The 24045-nt window shown below is 41.0% G+C and overlaps 3 protein-coding genes across 6 annotated transcripts; 2 read left to right on the forward strand and 1 right to left on the reverse strand.

Annotated features, from left to right (window-relative positions):
- The first annotated feature begins 55 nt into the window (after positions 1 to 55).
- LOC144038941 (disintegrin and metalloproteinase domain-containing protein 11-like) lies at positions 56 to 13662 on the forward strand. Of its 3 annotated transcripts, XM_077551817.1 has the most exons (27): positions 56 to 602; positions 1075 to 1211; positions 1447 to 1523; positions 1670 to 1736; positions 4284 to 4366; positions 4446 to 4503; positions 4940 to 4994; positions 5272 to 5411; positions 6289 to 6363; positions 6435 to 6506; positions 6727 to 6893; positions 6982 to 7066; positions 7134 to 7224; positions 8181 to 8232; positions 8308 to 8407; positions 8497 to 8568; positions 8646 to 8738; positions 8807 to 8887; positions 9906 to 9956; positions 10034 to 10097; positions 10869 to 10974; positions 11050 to 11169; positions 11253 to 11421; positions 11502 to 11616; positions 12047 to 12137; positions 12317 to 12334; positions 12574 to 13662. In XM_077551817.1, the coding sequence occupies exons 1-27, from the start codon at positions 551 to 553 to the stop codon at positions 12587 to 12589; spliced, it is 2307 nt and encodes a 768-aa protein (XP_077407943.1). In that variant the 5' UTR covers positions 56 to 550; the 3' UTR covers positions 12590 to 13662. The 3 variants fall into 3 exon arrangements, with proteins under 3 accessions (XP_077407943.1, XP_077407942.1, XP_077407944.1); XM_077551816.1 differs by lacking the exon at positions 12574 to 13662 and having other exon boundaries at positions 12317 to 12558; XM_077551818.1 differs by lacking the exons at positions 56 to 602; positions 1075 to 1211; positions 1447 to 1523; ... (2 more) ...; positions 4446 to 4503; positions 12574 to 13662 and adding an exon at positions 4772 to 4871 and having other exon boundaries at positions 12317 to 12559.
- Positions 13663 to 13797: 135 nt separating this feature from the next.
- LOC144038943 (peptidyl-prolyl cis-trans isomerase FKBP10-like) lies at positions 13798 to 21173 on the forward strand. Of its 2 annotated transcripts, XM_077551823.1 has the most exons (10): positions 13798 to 14209; positions 14393 to 14538; positions 15385 to 15574; positions 15757 to 15902; positions 16685 to 16874; positions 16969 to 17114; positions 17720 to 17909; positions 18000 to 18142; positions 18230 to 18393; positions 20660 to 21173. In XM_077551823.1, exons 1-10 carry the CDS (start codon positions 14016 to 14018, stop codon positions 20846 to 20848), a joined length of 1698 nt encoding a protein of 565 aa, XP_077407949.1. In that variant the 5' UTR covers positions 13798 to 14015; the 3' UTR covers positions 20849 to 21173. The 2 variants fall into 2 exon arrangements, with proteins under 2 accessions (XP_077407949.1, XP_077407950.1); XM_077551824.1 differs by lacking the exons at positions 13798 to 14209; positions 14393 to 14538 and having other exon boundaries at positions 15428 to 15574; positions 15705 to 15902.
- LOC144038944 (7-methylguanosine phosphate-specific 5'-nucleotidase-like) lies at positions 21025 to 23928 on the reverse strand. The gene is made up of 10 exons (XM_077551825.1): positions 23721 to 23928; positions 23538 to 23612; positions 23142 to 23243; positions 22938 to 23007; positions 22786 to 22832; positions 22530 to 22615; positions 22355 to 22453; positions 22105 to 22267; positions 21578 to 21778; positions 21025 to 21499 (listed from the first exon to the last, which is right to left on the reverse strand). Exons 1-10 carry the CDS (start codon positions 23778 to 23780, stop codon positions 21359 to 21361), a joined length of 1044 nt encoding a protein of 347 aa, XP_077407951.1. The 5' UTR covers positions 23781 to 23928; the 3' UTR covers positions 21025 to 21358.
- Positions 23929 to 24045: the final 117 nt, after the last annotated feature.

Raw genomic sequence — 24045 nt, forward strand, 5'->3', positions numbered from 1 at the left:
TACAAGGTGTGAGCAGGTGGGCATGTGATGTAAACATAACCATTAGCCGACAATTAGATATATATTTTTTTAATCCACTGGCGGAACCGTGGTTTATGACAAAAATAAAAGAAAAGAAATTGGCTTCTGACAATTAAACCCCCTCACTGGCGGAAACGCACTTCTGCCCTGTTCTCACTGGTGGACTCACTGTCGCCCCCATGAGGCTGGAGTGTTGAAACGCACCGACAGCTCTGCTGGTTGCTCAGTTCGGGGGGGGGGGGGGGGGGGGCTTCCACAATCTACTCCAAGCGCCTTCCAACCAAGTAACTTCCTCCGTCCACGTTGTCTCTCATAAACACGATAATACACACGTATGGAAAACAGTTTACATTTTTTTCCCCCATGGACTTCTCTTGAGTGTCGGCGCGCCGAATGAGACCGCTCCAAACAGGGGACCGCGTTCGTTCGGGCTGGCAGCCGCCCACTGCGCTCCGGCTGCCCGCCTCCCGCTTCCTCGCTTGACGGCGCCTGCACCGAGGGGGGACATCAGCGGGACTATGTGAGAACCATGCGGGCTGTGAGGTGCCTGCTGTTCGCTGCAGTGCTTGCACGGGTGACGGGTGAGCGTGGCTTTTGAACTGCATTTTGCATGGCATTAATTTGACGATGATGTGAATACTTTCCAGCCGTAATTGTTGATGGTTGCATTGAATGAGCATTTGATATTTCAGTATAAGGCAATAATTGCCAGCTGTCACAAATAATACGCCCAGAAAATGCTGGGTTGTTTTCCCTAACGCAAAGCTGTGCATTTTAAGCAGATTGGGTCACTTTTACCCAAGGTTGGGTTAATTGTTTTGACCTAGCAGATTAGTTTGAAGGTTGGATTTGTATGTTCAGAAGTTTGCCAATTTTGACAGTTTTGTGCTTTAAATTTAATCCATATCTTAGAAAATGTTATCTGGTTATTAACTTTTGGAGTTTAATGCGTAATCACAGTTTCTCTGTAGTCGCAGCATATTTTTAACACTGCAGGTAGGTTCTCTATTTCCCACTGTAAAAAAAACACAAGTACACTGATGTCATTTCGAGGTCTGAGGGAGGGCTGGCAGCCCCCCGCTGAAGATCTCGTGCAGCCCAAGAGGCTCCTGCAGCAGATCCACTCTCAGGACGAGCTGCTCCACAGCCGCCTCGACACCCGCGTCCAAAACTCCTCGTCGGGGGCGCAGGTGGGTGCTTTTTAAAAGGCTCATGAGAATATATCATCTTTCTCTTTTTGTAGGAACTATCACACACGACACCCTTTAAAGATCAATATTGAAAGGGGAAACAAAAGAGGACACCTTGTTGTCAGAACACATTATACTACACTCAAACGATTTTCTAAATCTCAATGTTTCCCATCTCGAGAGATTTTATAGACAGCCTGTATTTGATTGCATTTTTCTCTCGTACTCCCATCAGCCCGTGCATCTGGCCCAGAGCAGCTTCCTGGTGGAGGCCTTTGGCAGCTCATTTGTCCTCGACCTGGAACTCAACCAGTAAGTAAAACCCCCCGACTCGACATCATGTCCTTGGCGTGCCCGTGTGTTCTCTATTGACATTATTTTTGCACTGACGCTAACACCAAGTGATACCCAATACTCAAATGAAACATCCCCTTATGATTTCCTCCTCTCATCTCCAGCCATCTCCTGTCGACGGACTATGTGGAGAGACACTTCGAAGATGACGGGCAGCCGTCGCAGATTAAGGTAACGCCAACGTGTCCCTCCCCAAGGACGTTAAGAACCATGTGCAACAAACACCGACCCTTTGTCGTATTCCGGAGCAGAAATAAACAATAACGCCGTCTTCTCGCTATCGCCGCACGCGGGTTTCTCCGCCACAGTGCACCTGACCAATCGGTGGACGGTTGTCATGGTAATCAGCAGCAAGCAACAGTGGGTCTACTTGCCGCTGGCGTGAGGGGAATTCAAATAGGCTCCATTTTCAAGAGCTAAACCAAATCTTATGATAGCACAGGAGCTTTAGGGTGTGTGGAAATTATTTAAATGAGTAGAATGGTCATGAAGAAAAAATTGTACAATAAACAGACTATAATGTGGGGGGGGAAAGAGGGGTGGGGAAGTCACAGACTATACTATAAAATGAATTAATTTGAAAAATGACATAAAAATTAATTGGGAGTGAAAAAAAAACTAATCTAAAAAATTTATGCCGTGATTAAAAAAAAAAATCTGTCACCCATATTTTGTTGTTGCTTTTAATTAAAACAAATTAACAAGCAGTTTTGATATAATTTGACAATATCAGATGTACTGTATTATTGAACCATATTGTTAATGAATTATTATTATTTTTTAATCCAGTTGGCTTGCCATAACAGACAAAAAGAAAAGAGGATAATTTATCAATCACTTTGGCATTTTTAAATTGAATTGTGACACTATCATAAAAAGGACTAACCATATCTTTATTATTGTGATGGTAGCTTCTATTTGCATTCCATTTTTTCTGTATTTTAAATGTTGTCTTGCCACTTAACGTACTCTCATTGAAGTTTATTAATTATTTAAGTAGTCAGTGAAATGATTTTGCCATCATATATCAAGTCCAGATAATATGTAAACAATCATTGCTCTCGAACAGATCTCTGTGGAACGCCATCTAACAAACTTTCAAACTCACTGACATTTCCGGGAACGTTAATCTTATTTTCACAGCTTTTCTCTTTCCTGCCATCACCACCTTGATTGACCTGCCAATAAAATTCCTTCTGGCTTTGTGTGCCCGCTTTTCCTTTATTGATCCCCGCCGACCGCCGCTATCCCATTGAGCCGGTGACCACCGCTCGCTCTCCCATTAAATCACCCTGACACACAAGTCAAAGGAATTCAATTAGGACTCCTTTTAAACGTGTCAGTGTCAGCTTGAATACACTTTGACATATGACAACATTGCGGATATATCGCCGCCCGTGGCTGGGAAACAAGAAAGGACATATTCCCAAACAAGCACGGTTACATAGCGTTTATCTTTGCGCTACATGCTAATGCACTTGTAATAAATGTCCTCTCCACTGACAATGTGTTCTGACTGTGCATCACAACGTAATGCATTTCTGCCCTTGCCGCTGTCCATTATATGAAGAACGTGCATCTCCTCCTCCACGTTCAGTGAGGAGTGCTGCGTCAGGCAATTTCACGACCTCCTTTTAAGCCTTGTAATCCCACCTTTTTATTTATTAGCCCTCTGTGGCTAAGTGCTGCAGGCCGCCCTGTCCGTCCCACCGCTCTATGTGATGAAAATCATTTTTGTCCTCAACAAACACAACAGGCAGGGAATGTAAATGAACTCCAGGAGAAAACAGGAACAAATCCAAGGTACGCGCGGCAGCATCAATTCACATTGGTTTCCTTATTCAACAACTGCATAAAAAGTGCTGGACATGGAGCACATATTAGTCATAAAACAAGACAGCCATGTTTTCTTAAGATGGAACCCAGGGGAAGCAGATACAATGAAAACAGCAGAGGTCCCAGAATTGAACCCTGTGGAACACCATTTGTGATTATTTGGTCACGGGACAAATTAAACTCAAGGCACCGCATTAGTTGCTAGTCCAAATCTGTATTTTACTTTATTTTGTAGCCAATGTTGTTGTTATAATTATTATTGTTGTTTTTTAATAATATATATATATATTTTGTGTGGGTATCAAAATTAGTGCGCTAATGTTCCTTTAACGGCACTTTTTTTTTTCTAAACGTGTGATTAACTGATAATTTTCAGTAATCAATGTAATAATAATGCATATATTTGTGGAGACTGAGGTCAAGTTGTATTTTACAATTTTAGAAATGTACAGAATTTCACAACTTATTTCATGTTAAAGATTATATAGCTCTTAATATGAAACGAAAAATGCACTGAGCTGTCACCACTGTCTTACAAATGCAGTAATGCCATCTCGTGGCAAAAAAATGACCAACACAAATCATCTCACTCGGTTTTTTTTTTTTACCGTACAGTACATCTTTTTTCATTTAAACTAAATTTCATGAATTTTTATGAAATTACTGTATCAATAGCTAAAAGATGCAGCCATATTTGTATCTGTTTAACAAGACTATGAAAACTTTTTATTAATTTTATTGTACATTTAGAACAGATACAAAATTTGCAATTAATCGTGAATTAGATATTGAAATCATGCAATTCATTACAATTAAAAATTGTAATCACCTGACACCCCTAAAAAAAAAATTTAATAATAATTTTTTTGCTTCTTTGCCCAGGGAGGAGAACATTGTTACTACCACGGACGTGTGCGAGGGCTGCCCCAATCCTGGGCAGCTGTGTCCACTTGCAATGGCCTGTGGTGAGAAAACCAACGTGCCCTCACGTGGACTCAACACAAACGATGTGGTTGCATAAGTGTGCACACCCTCTGCTTCCAGGGGGATGTTCTCCGACGGGAATGTCTCGTACGGGATCGAACCCGCCGGCGGCGGCGAGGTGAGTCCCGATTTGAATTAGCATCAAATCCGGCCCGTGTGAAGTCTTCAAAATTGTCGCTAGAATTTGGCGAGGCGCGATTGTGCGCGAGCGAAAAGTGGAAGGAAACGATGGGAGAGAGTGGAAGGGCTCGTTATCCTTTGGTAATGGAGCTCAGTTACATAGACGAGGGAGGCGGATCAATAGCAGCCCTTCTTCACAATCACCCCCCGCTAATAGTTGTCCTTGGCTTTATATGTCCGATTTTCATAAAGTATTCATCCCCTAGCTCCAGTCTGCGAGTGTTATGTGCCATTACCGCCGCCCACTGAGCGATTGATTGATTAATTATGCATCAGCCGAGCTCTCCTGACTGAAGCTTTTGAAAGGTTTGATAACATTTGAGATATTTTTACGTCCGTTCCAATCTAACGTTTGCTTTTGTTTTGCTGAGCAGGTGGACCATGTTGTGTATCGCATGCCTCGCATCGACCTCCTGTTTCCACCTCCAGGTTGGGAAGTCAACAATTCCCCTCAATTAAATTAGTTTAGACAACAAGGCTTATTTTCCCTTCTTTTCTCATTACATCTTAAATGTTGCAATGACACTCCCCATCTTCAATTTCTTATCCGGACATGTCCTCACATTCCCATCCTGTTCCCGCCCCCTTCATTTGTCTCCTCCTGTGGCCCGTGCGCTATTGATTTCTCCAATAGACCAGCGCACCAAAAATACACGGCTGATGACTAAGCCCTCTCTTTCTTCTCTCTCTCTCTGGTGTTTCCCAGCATGCCGCATGAACGGCACCCAGCCTAAAGGGCAGACAGGTGGCGGCACGGGAGACGGGAAGAGGCGGGATGGGGACGACTGGTCTGCGCTGGAGGCAAAGGAGAAGCTTGCCAACAGCTTAAGACGATCAAAAAGACAAGTCAGTCATTAATACTGATGATGATTATGGGGGACCAAAACTGCCAAAATTCAAAATGAATAAAAGTGAAAATAAAAATGGATATACAAAATATAATTCAGAAATTAAATACAAAAAATAAATATAAATTAAAATAAAAATACAAAATATGTATACGTATATCCATAAAAAAAAAAGTGAGAATAAATATATAGCTAAAATTAAATATCAATCAATAAATAAAAACACTCTGCTCTCACATTTATTCATTTCATGCTGCAGACGCTCTGTCAGCAAGAAATGTTATTCAAATGAGGGGGCGGTCCTAAGCGTGTCTTGGGTTGGACTCCGCCGTTGCAAACTGCCTTTCAAATGGTCGAGTGAGCGGGTCGGCGAACAAGGAAGTCTCGCCGACTTGCATGGAGAGCTCCAGCAATGGACGACTATCTCGTCTATTCTTCGAGCAAGTTGTGCTTACAGAGGATATTTAATTCCATTTATATATTTATTTCCACATTTATTGTTGTTAAATTTATTTATATTTTTTGCATCTCTTTTTCTTTAGTATTTATTTTTTACTTGTATTTATTTATATAGTTGTTTTTATTTCCATGTATATTTATTTTTTGTATTTCATTTTTAAATTCTATATTTTTTATTATCAGTTTTTATTTTCAAATGTATTTTTTTATTTATTCATTCATTCAGTTATTTATAATTTTGGCAGTTTTGGTCCTACATCGTTGAATAATTAATCGACAATGAAGTTCCCAAAAAACAATCACAAACATACTTTTTTGTGCATTTTATACACTGTCAACTTGAAATAATGATCCGGGAAAAAATAAACGCATATTAAATCTCAATATTGTTGTACTTATTTTCACCCTCCTTGCAGGTGCGTCGGGGTCAGCGCACAGTGCAGACGGAGACCAAATACATCGAGCTGATGGTCGTAAATGACCACGAGCTGGTAAACTTTCAAGCCTCTCCAATAAAGATGTCCCGCTCAGCACTTTTGAACGCGCAGTTTCTCCTCTCCAGTTTGTCCAACAGCGTCGCTCCACCTCTCAGACGAAGAACTTTGCCAAAGCGGTGGTGAACATGGCGGATGCGGTGAGTTCTTTTTCCACCTGCGCACACACAAAAGTGCTTCTTTTTTAAATGTAGTACACGATCATGAAGATGGGATGAAGTCTTGATGACAGGTTGATGTTGTTACCGGCAAATACAGTGGCAAGCTCGGTTGTTTCCATGGCAACCCACTTCCATATCACACAGAACCTCAATAACATTAAAAAAAAAAAAAAGCTGCAAATTGCTTTTGTTCTACAAGATCTACAAGGATCAACTCAACACGCGCATCGTCCTGGTCGCCATGGAAACCTGGTCGTCCCAAAACCGCATCTCGGTGGGCGACGACGCCCTGCTCACCCTGCGCGACTTCATGAAGTACCGCAAGGCGAGCATCCGCGAGCGCTGCGACGCCGTGCACCTCCTCTCGTAGGTTTTGACGCCCCTCGTCCCCGGCCGCCGTTTGACCCCGCCCCCCCGTCCGCTCATCCCTCACTCACCTTGTGTCCCCCTGCAGCGGGAGGACGTTCATGAGCAGCCGCAGCGAGGCCGCCTATATCGGCGGGATCTGCTCGCTCAGCAGAGGCGGCGGCATCAACGAGGTGAGGCCTTCACAACTTCCGTGTTTGTTTTCTCCCAGCAAGCTAACTCGCGTCGTGTGTTTGGAAGTTTGGCGCCGTGGGTCCGGTGGCCATCACGCTGTGCCAGAGCCTGGGTCAGAACATCGGAATGCTGAGGAACAAGGACAGACCTGCTGCAGGTTACTTAAGTCACTATGCAAGAATTTTAGTGGGAATGTTTTGCCTTTTTTGTTGTTGTTGTAGTTTTAATCTTTTTTTTTTTTTCTTTTTTTTTTACTTTTTTTACTTTTGCTTTCCTTGTTCAAACTATATAATTTTTTTTGCTATTAAATTTTTTGTTTTGTTGCTATTTTAATGTAATCCTTTTTGCGATAAAAGAAATAGCATTAATGTTTAAAAAATGTTTTACTTTCGCTCTTCTTGTTAAAATTATTTCAAATACTTTATTTGCGATTTAAAAAAACGTTTTTTTTTAGTATTTTTTTTAAAAAACTTTTTCTCTTCTTCTTCAAACTATTTCAAATTCTTTTTGCGATAAAAAAAAATAGTCCATCCATCCATCCATCCATTTTCTTGATCGCTTTTCCTCACAAGGGTCGCGGGGGTGCTGGAGCCTATCCCAGCTGGCTTCGGGCAGTAGGCGGGGAAAATGTTTTTTTGCACTTGTTCAAACTATTTCAAAAATACTTTTTGTGTGATTAAAGAAATAGTATGTTAATTTTTTTTTTTTAACTTTTGCTCTTCAAAATATTTCAAATCTTTTTTTTTGCGCTAAACATTTTTGTTGTATTTTTTTTTACTATTGCTTTTCTTGTTCAAACGATTTCAAATCCTTTTTTGTATGATTAAAAAAAAAAGTTAATTAATTTTTTTAAACTTTTGCTCTTGTTTAAAATATTTCAAATCCTTTTTTTCAAAATTAACAAGCTTATCATCTCACAATCTACATCAATAATGTGGTGACATTTTTGTTCTTTCAAATCCCTCTAGTGTTCGACATTGGAATTACACCCAAAAAGCAGAACGTTTGACTAAAATAGTCATATTAACTGTACAAAAAAATAATCCAAGAAATAGCATAACAAACAGACTCACTGCTCTCGTTTTGAGCTATTTGGCTAATTTGTGTGGCCAGGAGACTGCAGGTGTCCAGACCCGTGGTTGGGATGCATCATGGAGGACACTGGGTAAGTACAAATTACAAAACAAGTCAAGTCAAGTAACTGTGAACTTTTTTATTTATTTAATTTTTTATCACCCAGCTACTACCTACCCAGGAAGTTCTCTCGCTGCAGTGTGGACGAATATCTCCGCTTCTTGCAGCAAGGCGGCGGCAGCTGCTTGTTCAACAAGCCCAGCAAGGTGACGAGAGCGCCGGCAAATGCTGTCATTCAATTTTTGCAGAGTGCACCTAATGAAATGTTTGTTTTGGACTACATTTAATATCGCAGCTGCTCGACCCGCCCGAGTGCGGCAACGGCTACGTGGAGCTCGGCGAGGAGTGCGACTGCGGCACACTCATGGTACTCGCTCGATCTCCATTAGCGCCGACAATTGTAATCACGAACACGCGCTAAAGCTGCCTCGCCCGCTCTCGCAGGAGTGCGCCCGCAACGGCGCCAACTGCTGCAAGAAGTGCACGCTTACCCACAATGCAATGTGCAGCAACGGCCTCTGCTGCAGAGACTGCAAGGTTAGTTGCCGACGCGCTTTTGTTTATGTCGTACGAATTCCCACGCGTTTTGTCCGTCGACTTCACAGTACGAGCTGAGAAGCGTGACGTGTCGCGAGGCCGTCAATGACTGTGACATCCCGGAAACCTGCGTAGGGGACTCCAGCCAGGTATGAAAAAAAAAAAAAGAGTTGAAAACGTTTTGAAATAGTTCATACTAATCAGATTTTTTTTTACGCCACAAAAACGGGGCATACGCACAGAAGCGTTTTTGACGTATTTGCAAGAACGTTCAAACTTATTTTAAAATGTTCAAACTCGGGGTGTCAGGGGATGAAATTTTTAATCGTAATTAATTGCATGACTTCAACAGTTAACTCACAATTAATCGCAAATTTTATATCTGTTCTAAATGTACAATAAAATGTTTTTCCTAAGTTTTCATATATACATCATAAAAAATTATGAATAGAAATATGGCTGCATCTTTTAGTCATTGATACAGTAATTTCATAATAATTAATAAAATTGAGTTAAAATAAAAAAGACTGTACTGTAAAAAAAAAAAAAAGTGTGATATTTATTTGTGTTGAGGTCATTTTTCTGCCACTAGATGGCATAATAGCATTTGTAAGACATTGGAGAGACAGCTCAGCGTTTTTCTTTTCATATTAAGAGCTATCAAATCTTTAACATGAAGTACAGTAACTTGTGAAATACAACTTGACCCCCGTCTCCACAAATATATGCATTATTATTACATTGATTACTGCTAAATTTTGACGTGGACGTGTCAATAACCTATGACATTATTGGGGGGAAAAATAACAGAAATCATGCACTGCAGACAATAATAAATCCTAAAAATAACTAATAAACAAATTACTTTATTTTCTAATGTATTGGTATAATGTGGACCAAATGCTAAAAAAAATAGCATTTTTTCGGTCAAGTCAATATCCCATAGCATTATGGAGAAAATGCTAAGTTTTTAGCATTTATCCTACAAACATACTTAAAAATGCGTTCAAACGGACTTGCAAATACAATCAAACATATTTAAATAAATGTATTTACACATACATTTTAACATTTTACTTGTTATAAAATTGGCAGTTCCACACTTCTGTACATATCAACTGGGGTGTGTAGACTTTTTATATCTGCTCTCTACTCTCTGTCCTGCAGTGTCCGCACAACGTCCACAAGCTGGACGGGTACCCGTGCGAGGCCGGTCAGGTAAGGTCGCGCCCCCGCTCAATGGGCATCTCCTCCACTTTCCTCCACCGTGACCCTTGACCTCCTCCCTTACCCAGGGCCGCTGTTACGGGGGCCGCTGTAAGACAAGAGACAGCCAGTGCCGGAGCCTGTGGGGCTACAGTAAGGATACGCTAAACACTAGGGTGGTCCTTCCAGTAGGGTACATTTTTAAAAGCGAGCGACGGTCGGGCCCGGCGGGCGACGGTCGGGCGAGGCGACGGTCGGGCCCGGCGGGCGACGGTCGGGCCCGGCGGGCGACGGTCGGGCGAGGCGACGGTCGGGCCCGGCGGGCGACGGTCGGGCCCGGCGGGCGACGGTCGGGCGAGGCGACGGTCGGGTCCGGCGGGCGACGGTCGGGCCCGGCGGGCGACGGTTGGGACCGGCGAGGCGACGGCCCAGTTAGCAGGCCGACTTCACATTTCGGTTTCAGGAAATGAGACGGTACAACTCCTAATGTACTCAAGGTGCCAAATAAAACGGTCTCTGAAATAGCCAAAGCAATTATTGGGGCCACTGGAAGATTGGACTGCGGTGAATTTTGGAGTATAAACAGAAGTTTTCTCAATTTTAACATTTTAACATGCAGCTTGACAGTCCAAAGGCGTTTTAACAGTCACTCTTACAGTTTGGCAGACGGTTTAATAGTTTAGATTTTAAGAATTTCATAATACAAATTTGAATTATTGTATGTTACATTTACCTGTAGACAACAACAAAAAAAAACACTGTGGAGGTCTTCTGGGAAAAACTTCACCAGGAGATGTTTTTCAACTACAACAAATTTAGGGAGTTGGAACTCAGAATTTCCAGCTTTTAATTTTAAGGACCACCCCACTATACACTCAACTGTGCACGAGTTATTTTTCATAATCATCCCCACCATCTCATCAGACGCCGCTGACAGGTTCTGCTACGAAAAGCTCAATTCCGAGGGCACGGAGAAAGGGAACTGCGGCCTTGAGCCTGGCGGCCAGGGATGGATGCAATGCAGCAAGCAGTGAGTGAGAAAAATGAATACATTTTACTGTTAACCTAACAAAACAACTTTTGTCCTTTTTTTTTTTTCTTCCAGGGACGTTCTGTGTGGTTTGCTGCTGTGCACCAACGTGACGGAAAAGCCAAGCTTTGGCGAGCTGCAGGGCAAACTCACCAGTTTGACCATCTATCATCACAACAGATACCTGGACTGCAGGTGAGCTGGCTATCTATGCACATGCTAGCTGCTAGTTATAAGTTGGTTTTATTGACTTTTTCTTTCTTTCTTTTTTATAAAAGGGGTGGTCACGCAGTGCTGGACGACGGCTTGGACTTGGGCTACGTGGAGGACGGCACACCATGCGGGCCCAACATGATGTGTCTGGAACGGCGCTGCCTCGCGGTCACCACCTTCAACCTCAGCATGTGTCCCGGATCGTCCATCTCGCGCGTCTGCTCCCATCACGGCGTCAGACTGACACACCCTCCCAAATTGGATTTTTGCCTTTGGTAGCCGATAATGACGTTTTGATCTTTGGACACTTTCAGACATGCAGCAACGAGGTGAAGTGCATCTGCGATCGCGACTACACTGGGAAGGACTGCAGCGTGTTTGACCCCATCCCCATTCCCACGCCACCCGATGGCCCCGAGAAGTATAAAGGTAACTTATTGGTTTAAGGAATTAGGAAAGAAAAATGCGCAATAAAAATACATTTTTATTTTTTATTTATTTTAAGACAATTTTTTTCACTCTTTGTGTGTGGAAATGACAGATTTTTTCCCCTTTTTTCTTGTTTTTTTCCCCCTTTTTTTCTCCTCATAAATACGATTTATTACCGATTTATTTATGCTTCATTACAAAAATAAGTGCCTTTCCCCCACATGACTGTATCTAAAAACTGCCAAAAATTAGGAAAAATAGAAAATTGCCATTCATGCATTTTTAAGAAAAAATGCAATTTGGGGTATCGGTCTGAAAAAAAAGTGGTATTGAACATCACTAACCACTTAATATATTTGTGTTACTTTTTCACATGGTGAAGCAGCATGTGGCTCGAACGTGTCATGGCAGTTTTTGATTATTTCTGCAGGTCCGAGCGGGACCAACATCATCATTGGCTCGGTGGCCGGTGCCATCCTGGTGGCGGCCATCGTCCTGGGAGGCACAGGATGGGGGTTCAAGTAAGAGAATGCACGCATGCACTCCGGCCGCCGTTTTGTGAATGCTAAATGTCATCAAATGCCGGAATGCTAATTGTTGCTACGGAACTGTTAAATCTGAATCTGAATACAAAAATCCCCCAAATCTGTCCCATTTGTGTGTCCCCCCCATGTTGCTGCTTTCGTCCTTGCGGATCCAGAAACATCCGGAGAGGAAGGTACGACCCCGCCTTTGAGTCCTGAATTGCAATCTATGAAAAATATAATCATATCATTTTAGGGCTTTTTTTTTTTTGTATAACAGATCAAATGTTAGCTCAATGACAATAAATATATAAATAAATTCAATGACAATAAAGCACCGTTTTCCCAATTTTATCATCATTTTTTTCTTATTGCTGATTACTTCTTCTTCTCCTCCCTTTCCTCGTTTTCCTTCTGCTCATTTCCTCCTCAGATCTTCCGGAGTTTGATTGTCATCCCAAACGACGTCGTCTTTCCTCTGCATGTTTTGAGGCACCGTTTCACCTTTTTGGGGCCGCTATGGGAGCCCTTATCTCTCCCTCCTTTCTTTCGTTTTCCTTTTCTTCTTTCAAATGATGATGTCACTGAGCGAGGCATGACCGACATGCTGCTGTTGATGCTCCGCCCCCTCGCACATTTAATGGCAATATTTATAAATAGCGGCAAAAGGCTTTGCCGGCCGCTCCTGTTCTCAAACATAATATGCATCGATGAATGAATGTATCTTTTGGGCGTGGATCATATCTATAGTCTCTGTATGTAATCAGTGTAAAGTTAGGTAATTATTACCCCTTTCCACAATAATCATAATCGGCAATAATTTTGATGCCGATATAGTCTTACTTTCTCTGTAAATGATGTTCAATGTTGTTGTCACTCAGAATGATGTCTTTGCGCCTTTTGTCCACTAGATGGAGTCTGACTCCATTCATTCCATTGCACATCGTTCCTGAGATGACATTTACAACAAGGAGAAGATAAAGTTTTACGTTCTTGCTGCAGAAGCTCCTTAGCAAAAATATGGCTTAAAAAACAAATACAACAAAGATTGGTCTCCAGCAACACCATAAAAAAAAGAGATGTTTTGACATCCGATGAAGGTTATCTTTAGATTTTATTTTGAAGTCATCGCTTCATGGTAAAGAAAATTGATAGCAGTAGAAGAAATGTGATTTAATGTTAACTGGCATCTTGCATAAATTTATAACTTCCCTCATTAGGTTGCCAATAATGTAGTGTATACCATATACATTTACAGCCTAATTGTAAATCTAAAGATAAATATTTATCAGTTAGTGTTTTTTTTTTAAAGTCTTTGTATATTACTTTTTTAGTCATTATATATATATATTTTTAATTAGTTGTCCAATTAATCGGTTATTGGAATTTTTTTCTGCCAGATATCAGACTGGGCAGATTGAGTTTGTTTGATTTAATTTGTGGCAATAATCTGTAATCTACCAGCATTGACTGGTAATTTTTTAGGTTTGTTTTCCAATAAATGCGTTTTCTTAAGAGGTCAGATGTGTGTGAAAATTGTATATATATTTTTTTAAGTGACAACGTACTGTACTTTTACCGGAGTCTTCCCAATGTGTACGACACACTACAACGTTTAATTGTGACACCGGAAGTTGTTTCCCGGAAGCGCGGTATTTTCTCCTGGTCGCTGCCTTGACTAAAGACGTTTTTGCCCACTCCCACTCCCAAAAAGTCCGACATTCCTTCCTCGGAATCGCTGCGGGCTTCGGAGTCTACTGGAGGTTGTCCACGTTTGCAGCCAGCTCACAAATCTGTGCAAAGAGGCCTCCATTTTAAATTAACAGCCCAGTTATCATTATACTCTTATTTTCAAGGGTTATTTTTGTCAAGACAATGTTTGCCTGTTGCATCGTCCCCGTGTTGGTCCTGTTTGCGTGCTCCGTGGAGTGCAACCCCAGTCCTCTTACAGATGTAGTCGTGGACAGACGCTTCATCCCCTCAACATGTCCGCGGCAAGCCAAAGACGGAGATCAGGTTCGCTATCACTACAACGCCACATTTCTCGACGGAAAAACTTTCGATTCCAGGTAGGAGCATCCGCATAATCATTTTTTTCATCCCTTGAAGAGTTTTCCTTCAAATGACTTGGTCAAGTTAAAGTTACAACTTTGTGCTGTAGGTGGCGTCGTCGCTTCCATTTTGTGAAGAGACTTGACACGTATGATTTTTTTTCTCTTTTTTTCCCCCCCTTTTCTTCTATCCCCTTATAGCCACCAGCGAGGGGAGGCTAAGGTGGGCCTCCTCGGGGAAGGTCGCCTGATCGCTGGCATAGAAAAAGGCCTGCTGGGCATGTGCGTTAACGAGCGACGCACCGTCACCGTCCCGCCGCACTTGGCCTACGGCAGCACCGGAGCAGGTGACACTTAACTAGCATACCTTTTCGAAGAAAAAAAAAAAAGTATATATATAATTGTAAAATTTTCTATAAAATTAAAATATAGTAAAAGAAGTTCGTAAGTGTGTATTATACTGAAACAGACACAGGAATGTACTAAAAAACGAAATATTTTTTTGATTGGTTGGTGGGACGGTAGAACATTTTAAGACAAGCTCTGTTAAGAATTTTTTTTCATTGTCAATAAAGTTACACTTTAAAAAAAAATAATAATACAAAAGATACTGTATATAATAACCAATTTCCCCCCCAATAGTTGGATTTAAGAAGTCCAATTGCCAATTTTGTGTTTTTATTAGCTGTATGCTATAACTAACATTAAAAAAAAAAATCTTTCTGTTCATCTGGCTAGCTAGTTAGCTAGCTACCTGTTGTTCGCTAACTGTCAGCTGTCCAGAATCTCGTAACCTTCCTCTCTACAGTACAGCGTAAATAGCCTAACCTTCTGACCTACTAACTGACCTTAACCAAGTCACTAACCCACCCACTTAGCTAACTAGCTAATCTATACAACCTAGCTTACCTGCCTGTACAATGCAACCTACCAACATTCTTTATTACTGTCCACCCAATTGACTTTTACACTTACTTTTATTAGCTCCTCAACCTTACCTTTTGTAACCAATTTACACACTTAGCCTTCCTAGAGTAGCTAATTTAGCACTGCCAACAATACGGTTTATCATACAGATGAAAAGCACAATTAATTAATTAGAAAACATAGAAAACAAATAAATGTTATTTGAATAGCCGAATTTGCGAACCACAAAAAAAAAAAAATCGACACCCTTGACTTTTTGACGGCAGGTGACGTGATCCCTCCGGACGCCACGCTGGTCTTCGAGATCAATCTGCTGGATTTGTGGAACAAAGCCGACCTGGTGGTCACCAACACCATTAGGACCCCCAAAGACTGCAAGCGCTCGGTGATGCGCAGCGACTTTGTCCGTTACCACTACAACGGCACCCTGCTGGACGGCACCACCTTCGACTCCAGGTGAAGTCGGGCGCCGGGGTGCGGGGGCCGCCGCCGCCGCCGCATTTTCACGCATATGCAACAAACAAGTTGGGATTCCGGTTCCGGTCCGAATGACGCTCCTGTTTGCTGTCTGTATTCTGTCACGCAGGGGTGTTGTCTGTTCTGTGTCTGACTTTTTGGCTTGTATGAGCTCCACGCAGCTTCGCGCGGAAGCAGACGCGCGACTCCCTGGTGGGCGAGGGCTGGCTGGTCAAAGGCATGGACGAGGGCCTGCTGGGCATGTGCGTGGGCGAGATCCGCAATATCGTCATCCCGCCCTTCAAAGGCTACGGCGAAAAAGGCTCGGGTAGGTGATGAGGACGAGTATACGGCAGGGATGGGCAACTTTTCCCTACTATAAAGGGTTCTTTCTTATGCATCAAAAATATAATTTAAGGATAGCATAAAACTACTAAACCTAACCTAATTTTGTGCATTTTTCACCCCCCAAAAATCAACTAATTTAAAATTTCAATATTATTGAGCTATTATGTTTGTCCTGGATATCATTCCGAAGCTGTGAAAAATTATTTGGCCTATTCACGATGTAATAAAAGCCAGTAAGCTAAGACATGACTGCCATCTAGTGGTGAATGGTGATATTACATTTTTATACTATTCAGCAAAAAACAATGGGTGTCAATTATATTTTCGCTATTCCCAGGTCGACCCGGTCCTAATCTTATGCAAATGCCATGAGAATAGGAAAACCTTTTTTTTTTTTTTTTTGTAAATCCAAATAATAATAAAAATAAATAAATAAATAAAATGTAAATCCGCTGATAACCCTCCATTATTAATTACATGAAAAAAAAAATCGTCTCTCCCCCCAAAAATTCTAAACCAATAAAAATATTTTTTTAAATACTTGAAAAAAAATTGACTTTTCTGGTGCTGAGCTGTGAGTATTTTTGTCCACTGCAGTAGAGAAATGCTGCAGTACCCCCAAAAATTAAAATTGTGCAGCATAACAGCTAAAGGCTGCCTCACCATGTTTGCTTTTGTTGTGTAAAACCATGTAAAAAAAAATTGCTATTCAATTTTTACGAGACATTGTGGACCACCTCTGACACATTTTTCTCCAATCAGGAGTGGAGGTCCCCCCCCACGCCACTCTGATATTTGACGTCCTGCTAGTGGACATCCACAACGCCAAAGACAACATCACTGTGGAGAATCAGGTGGTGCCCGAGTCGTGCACTCGCAGGTCAGTGGCGGGCGATTATATCCGCTACCACTACAACGGGACCTTCCTCAACGGCGTCACCTTCGACACAAGGTCAGCTTACCGTCTTTTTTCCCCCCCCTGGCCTTTATTGAGCCAATGTACTCGGTTGTGAATGAGTGAATTCCTGGGTGTGCCGTGTGGACAGCTACCAGAGGAACAGCACGTACAACACGTACATCGGGATGGGCTACGTGATCGCAGGTATGGACCAGGCCCTGCTGGGGGTCTGCATGGGCGAGCGACGGAGGGTCGTCATCCCGCCGACCCTGGCGTACGGCAAAGACGGAGCAGGTAACCTCCCATATTGGGTCGAGACAAAAAAAGAAATCATTAATAGCCTATTTAAAAAAATAAAAAAATAAAGGTATTGTGCCCTTGCTGTAGCTAGATAACTCCTTTAATGAAACACCAGTTGATGAACTTAAGACTTGCGTGTTGTTGTGAAATGAAATACAATAAAAGGTTGTGCCCTACTTGTTTGCTATATGATAAACAATACAATAAGATAGCATGCTAAAGTTCGCTAGCTAATGCGCTAACCGTTAGCTCGATGCTAATAGTAAATAAACGTTTCTAGCATCTCTTTAAAGCAAACAATTAACAACCCCTCTAATGTATAAATTAATGACTGCACATTTCACAAAAAATATTTTATATATACACATGTACAGGCAATGCTTGGCTCAGAACTTGAAGACATGGATCTGTAGCTTGCGTAGCTTTTTGACGCTAAACAGGAAGGGCTTAACCTAACAACATCCGGTTTTCACAATAAACGTAACTTTGCAAAATAAAGCAGCTTTATAACCATGGAAACAAGAATAAACAATACTTGGCTCATCAGGAGCCAGCACATGGAATGTCAGGCTAAAGAATTGTGACCCGTGTTACCCTAGGCGATGTGATCCCGCCGTACGCCGTGCTGGTCTTCGACATCCACGTCATCGACTTCCACAACCCGAGCGACCAAGTGGACGTGAAGGTCCTACACCGGCCTGAAGCGTGCAACCACACCACCGAGGTGGATGACCTGGTGCACTACCACTACAACTGCACCCTGGTGGACGGCACCCGACTCTTCTCCTCGTGAGTCCACGCCACATTTTGCCCATCGCTGAATTAGGTTGGTTTTGGAATTTTTATTTAGTTGTAAATGTCGGTGGCGATTTGTGACAGCCACGATTACGAGAACCTCCAGGACGCGGTTCTGGGCTCGGACAAGGTGATCGACGGGCTGGACCAGGCCTTGCGAGGCATGTGCGAGGGCGAGAAGCGACTGGTCACCGTGCCGCCTCACTTGGGCCACGGAGAAAAAGGAGGCGAGTGCTCGCACCCTCTTCAACTGTTTCATGTTAAGAAGGTGGGGGGGAAATAAATCACTATCGCCGCGCCTTTGTCCATTTCAGCCTCGGGTGTGCCGAGCAGCGCCGTCCTGGTGTTCGATATCGAGATGGTGACCGTGCAGAAAGGCGTGCCACCGGGTTACCTGTTCGTGTGGCTGGGGGACACGCCCCAAGATTTGTTTCAGGTCATGGACGCCAACAAGGACGCGGCCGTGCCCGAGGAAGAGGTGACGATACCTTCGCTACTGCATTTTTTTGTAAACGACCATTTATAGTAAGGCGTTTTTTAAAAAAAAAATTATGAACATTTATAGTAAGGCTTTTTTTTTAAAACGACCATGTACAGTAAAGCGTTTTTCCTTTATTTATTATTATTATTTTTTTATAATTATTTAGTAAGGCGTTTTTTTCATTTAAAAAACTACCATGTATAGTAAGGCCTTTTTGTTTCACTTTTTTTTTGTTCTTTTTTTGAAAAGTTTGTTTCCCTTTTTTTTTTCCGACCATGTAAAGTAAGGCATCTTTTTCATTAAAAAAAAAAACGACCATGTATTTATAGTAAGGCGTTTTTGTTTCCTATTTAATTTAAAAAAATGTTTTTTTATTTTTTTAAACGACCATGTATATAGTAAGGCGTTTTTTTTCATGAGAAAAAAAAACATTTATAGTACGGTGTTTTTGTTTCACTTTTTGTTTTTTAAACGACCATGTATAGTAAGGCGTTTTTTTCATTAAAAAAAAAAAACGACCATGTATATATAGTAAGGCGTTTTTGTTTCCTATTTAAAAAAAAAAAATTTTAACGACCATAAGGCGTTTTTTTTCATTAAAAAACACGACCATGTATAGTTGGGCGTTTTTTTTCATAAGAAAAAAAACATGTATAGTAAGGTGTTTTTGTTTCACTTTTTTTTTTAAACGACCATGTATAGTAAGGCGTTTTTTTCATTAAAAAACACGACCATGTATAGTAAGGCGTTTTTTTTCATAAGAAAAAAAAAACATGTATAGTAAGGTGTTTTCTTTCACTTATTTTTTTTAAACGACCATGTAAAAGTAAGGCGTTTTTTTCATTAAAAAAAACGACCATGTATAGTAAGGCGTTTTTTCTCATAAGAAAAAAAACCATGTATAGTAAGGTGTTTTTGTTTCATTTTTTTTTTTAAAACGACCATGTATAGTAAGGCGTCTTTTTCATTAAAAAAACGCGACCATGTATAGTAAGGCGTTTTTTTTCATAAGAAAAAAAACATGTATAGTAAGGTGTTTTTTTCATAAAAAAAAAAACGACCATGTATATATAGTAAGGCGTTTTTGTTTCCTATTTAATTTTTTTTTTTAACGACCATAAGGCGTTTTTTTCATTAAAAAACACGACCATGTATAGTAAGGCGTTTTTTTTCTCATAAGAAAAAAAACATGTATAGTAAGGTGTTTTTTTCATTAAAAAAAAACCGACCATGTATATAGTAAGGCGTTTTTTTTTCATAAGAAAAAAAACATGTATAGTAAGGTGTTTTTTTCATTAAAAAAAAACCGACCATGTATATATAGTAAGGCGTCTTTGTTTCCTATTTAAAAAAAATTTTTTAACGACCATAAGGCGTTTTTTTTCATTAAAAAACACGACCATGTATAGTAAGGCGTTTTTTTTTCATAAGAAAAAATAACATGTATAGTAAGGTGTTTTTCTTTCACTTTTTTTTTTTAAACGACCATGTAAAGTAAGGCGTTTTTTTCATTAAAAAAACGACCATGTATATATAGTAAGGCGTTTTTGTTTCCTATTTAATTTTTTTTTTTAACGACCATAAGGTGTTTTTTTCATTAAAAAAACACAACCATGTATAGTAAGGCGCTTTTTTCATTAAAAAAAAAACGACCATGTATATATAGTAAGGCGTTTTTGTTTCCTATTTAAAAAAAAATTTTTAACGACCATAAGGCGTTTTTTCCATTAAAAAAACACGACCATGTATATATAGTAAGGCGTTTTTTTTCATAAGAAAAAAAAACATGTATAGTAAGGTGTTTTTGTTTCCCTTTTTTTTTTTTTTAAACGACCATGTATAGTAAGGCGTTTTTTTCATAAAAAAAAAACGACCATGTATAGTAAGGCGTTTTTGTTTCCTATTTAAAAAAAAAATTTTTAACGACCATAAGGCGTTTTTTTCATTAAAAAACACGACCATGTATAGTAAGGCGTTTTTTTTCATAAGAAAAAAAAACATGTATAGTAAGGTGTTTTTGTTTCCTATTTATTTTTTTAAACGGCCATGTATAGTAAGGCATTTTGGTTTCACTTTTTTATTTAAACGACCATGTATTTTCAACTACCATGTAAGCCGTTTTTTTCATAAAAAAACAAACGACCATGTATATATATATATATATATATATAGTAAGGCGTTTCCTTTTTTTTTAATTTTAATTTTAATTTTTAACGACCATGTATATTAAGTCTTACGTGCCTTTGACGCGGCGTTTCCGCAGTTCGCCGAATTCATCAAGCTGCAGGTGTCGGAGGGCAAAGGTCGCCTGAAGCCCGGGATGGCCGCCGAGCAGGTGATTTCCGACATGTTCGCCAACCAGGACCGCGACAAGGACGGCCGCATCACGGCCGAAGAGCTCAAGCTGAAGGTGGACGAGGACAACGAGCTGGCGCATCACGACGAGCTGTGATTGGTCGCCGCGCCTCCACCTTTCCTATTCTCCACTCAGGGACAAACGTCAACACTTTTAAGGACACACAATAGACTTTGTTGTTTTCATTTTATGTCTTTTGTGTTGGACGGCTTCTTTCCTTGGAAGACGGAACAAACGAGCACCCTGACAAGTCACATCATTGAAAATGTCCTATTGGTAATTGACACAGCGTCATCACAAGGTTGCACTCAGAAAAAAACACTTGTTTTCATGTACAAAAACTTTTATGTTTTGGTATTAGGAGCATGAGGTTACAAGATGCTCAGTTTTGCAATAAATAAAATGACAACTGTTAAATTCACAGGTGGAGTGAAGTGTATTGTAGCAGCTAATTCTGCTATTCCCAGAATTCTCAATTTAAAGTCACAATTGTTAGAATCGTGCCAAACCTTTTTTTTTTTTTCCTTTCTTCATTGGCCCTAATCTTCTTCCGTAGAATTCCATACAAGATCAAGAGTGTAAACATAGTTTGAGGAAACGTTTCCGTTAAGTGCCCGTCAGTCTCGACTGTCCCTTTCCTGATGACATCACAAACCTGAGGACGGCGTTGGGCACGTCCATCGTGTCGTCCTGCGCCAGCACCACAATGTCAAAAGAGTTGACGTATGACTCCCTCCTTGCGTCCACCTGAAGGAAACATACACATAGCCACATTTTGAATATTACATTATTATTATTATTATTAGATGGTATCTGTGTTCGGACCTGGTCGTTGAGGAAGCCGACGGTGAGGAGGCGACGAGGCTCGGGCACGCCGGCCGCCATGTTGAGGTCGCCCAGAGAGTCCCCCAGCAGCAGCACGCTGCGTCGGGCCTGGAGTTCGGGGAAGCGGGCGGCGTGCGACAGAGCCCTCACGCGCTTGTTGAACGTGTGGATCAGATCACCCTTGAAGGCCCGTAGGATGCCCTGGAGGAGGTCATCGTTTTTAAATTGTGTTTTTTTGTGGCACCATTATAAGTCAAATTGTTTTTTTCACACATGGGTAGTGCTATTTTGTATTATTTTTGTCCACTTGGGGTCGCCATCGTCACATTCCATGTGATGTTGGTGATTTTGAGTGTACGTGGGTTTAGAAGGAGGGGTCTGTTCTGGTGAGTGACGTGGGTGTCAGCAAACGAGAGCATATAGTAAATAGTAATTGAATAATTATTTGGAGCGCCACATTTAGTCTTACTTGAGCACAATTAGCAGCTACTCTACCCACCTGCACTGTACGGTACGTGACAACTCACGGAGTGGTCAAAGTCCATGTAGTTGGCGATGACGTGAATGTTGGGATGGAAGACGCCGTGCTGTCGGATCACTTCCTCCAGCACGTCCCCGACGCCGCCGGAGAAGATGAGTAGGGGGACGTCGCGATGGGCCAGTTGGTCGAAGAACGCCTTGCAGCCATCCCTGGAGACGTGACATCATCATGATCATCAGCAATAAAATTATTATTATTATTATTATTTTAAGTGCCACTGGTTTCTCGCCTTCTACCTGAGCATGGACGTGACGGACGTGGATTCCCTGACAGCCGCGGCTAGAAGGTCCTTCCTGATCTTCTGCTCCACCAGCAGATTGTGAACCTTCGTCCACCTCCACAATTACAAACAAAGTCATAATTGTTATTATTATTATTATTACTGTTATGAATGTTTCATTTTTTTCTTACCACTCCACCATGAAGGGCAGCTTCTCTTCAACAGTCCGGCTAGCATCGATCTCGATGGGGTAGTAAGTGTTCAACAGCTCCCTCATCTGGAAGAAAGTAATACTACACTTTTATAAATTGTATTTTTTTTTTTTTTTTTTTTTTTTTTACATTTAACTTTTACAGGGTAATGATCATTTTTTATATATTTTTTTTATGAAGTAAAAAATCAAACAAACAAACGTGTGGATACATAATAGAATAATCAAAAATATACCTTTTTGCCACACTCCTCGTCCACCAATAACCTGTTGTCCAGAATGTCTGTAGATGTAAAAAAAAAAGCAAAACAAAACAACTATATAGTAATGAAATAAACTATGATGCAGCACAGTAGAACAACACAACAGGCACGCCGGTGTGTCTTACTGTGAGATGTCGGAACTCTTTTGCCATTGTGAGCGAATCTGGTCAGCGTCATGTCAAAGTCAGAAATAACCTGAAGACACACGAAAATGTATATATTTTTTTAATTTTCCGTAAACCAATTACTGCAGGTTTTACGAAACCTCCCAATGTGGGATAACCTCCGGTTAACTTTCTAAACTGATATTGTAATCCTGTTGAATTTACATGCAGACCGGCGGTGCCATCTTGTCGCATGGCCTCCAGCGTTTCTTCCACTCGGTCGCGCCGCTTGATCAGCACCGAGCTCCGACTCAGCTCTGACATCACCTGAAGCAAAGAACACTATTTTTTATTTTATTTGTTCGAATGTTTAATTACGAAAGATGCAGCACGGAACGTCAAAGTGACTCACACGTTTTAAATTCATGTTATTAAAACGAACCCCTAGATTTGTGATGAGTGATTGGTTGGTGCACGATGAAACAAATAACTTCATTTTCTGGCATTTATTTATTACATTAAAGCCTTATCCCCTTCAAAACTTCACATACGACATAATGACAACGGAAGAAGGAAAAAAAACAACAGTATTTAAATGGACAATTCTATCCAAATCCTCACCTCAGATTTCGTGAGCTGTGGCCATATATCCACGAGAGTACGCAATGGTGTGCACAGCCATGGAATTTTATACACCTGCAAAGTAATACAGTATTGAATGAAACAACTGTCATAGCGTCGAAATAAAATAAAATAAAAAAAAGACTACAGATTAGCACACAAAGTAGCACAGAGGTTACTTACCAGTTTTAAAAGCAGCAACGAGCTGTCGGCGGTTTGTTTATAACTTTTTAATCCAAACATCGCGTTGACATGCTTTCAAAAAGCCAATTTTATGTATTTAGACGCGTGTCGCTTAAAATATTTATATTTTAGACGAGGATTTTATTTACGATTACCGCGCAACACTATTTGTATACCGACTGGTGCCCTGTTAATGGTTCCGGATTACATTGGTTCCGGCATCACGTGGTCTTAAATGACGCCTGTGATTGGTTGGCGTTTTCGTACTTGCTGAATTTTGTTTCTGAATAAAATGTTAAATTCAAATTCAAATGAATGAAAATAA

The sequence above is a fragment of the Vanacampus margaritifer genome, chromosome 18, assembly GCF_051991255.1.
Source record: "Vanacampus margaritifer isolate UIUO_Vmar chromosome 18, RoL_Vmar_1.0, whole genome shotgun sequence".
NCBI classification, from domain to species: domain Eukaryota; kingdom Metazoa; phylum Chordata; class Actinopteri; order Syngnathiformes; family Syngnathidae; genus Vanacampus; species Vanacampus margaritifer.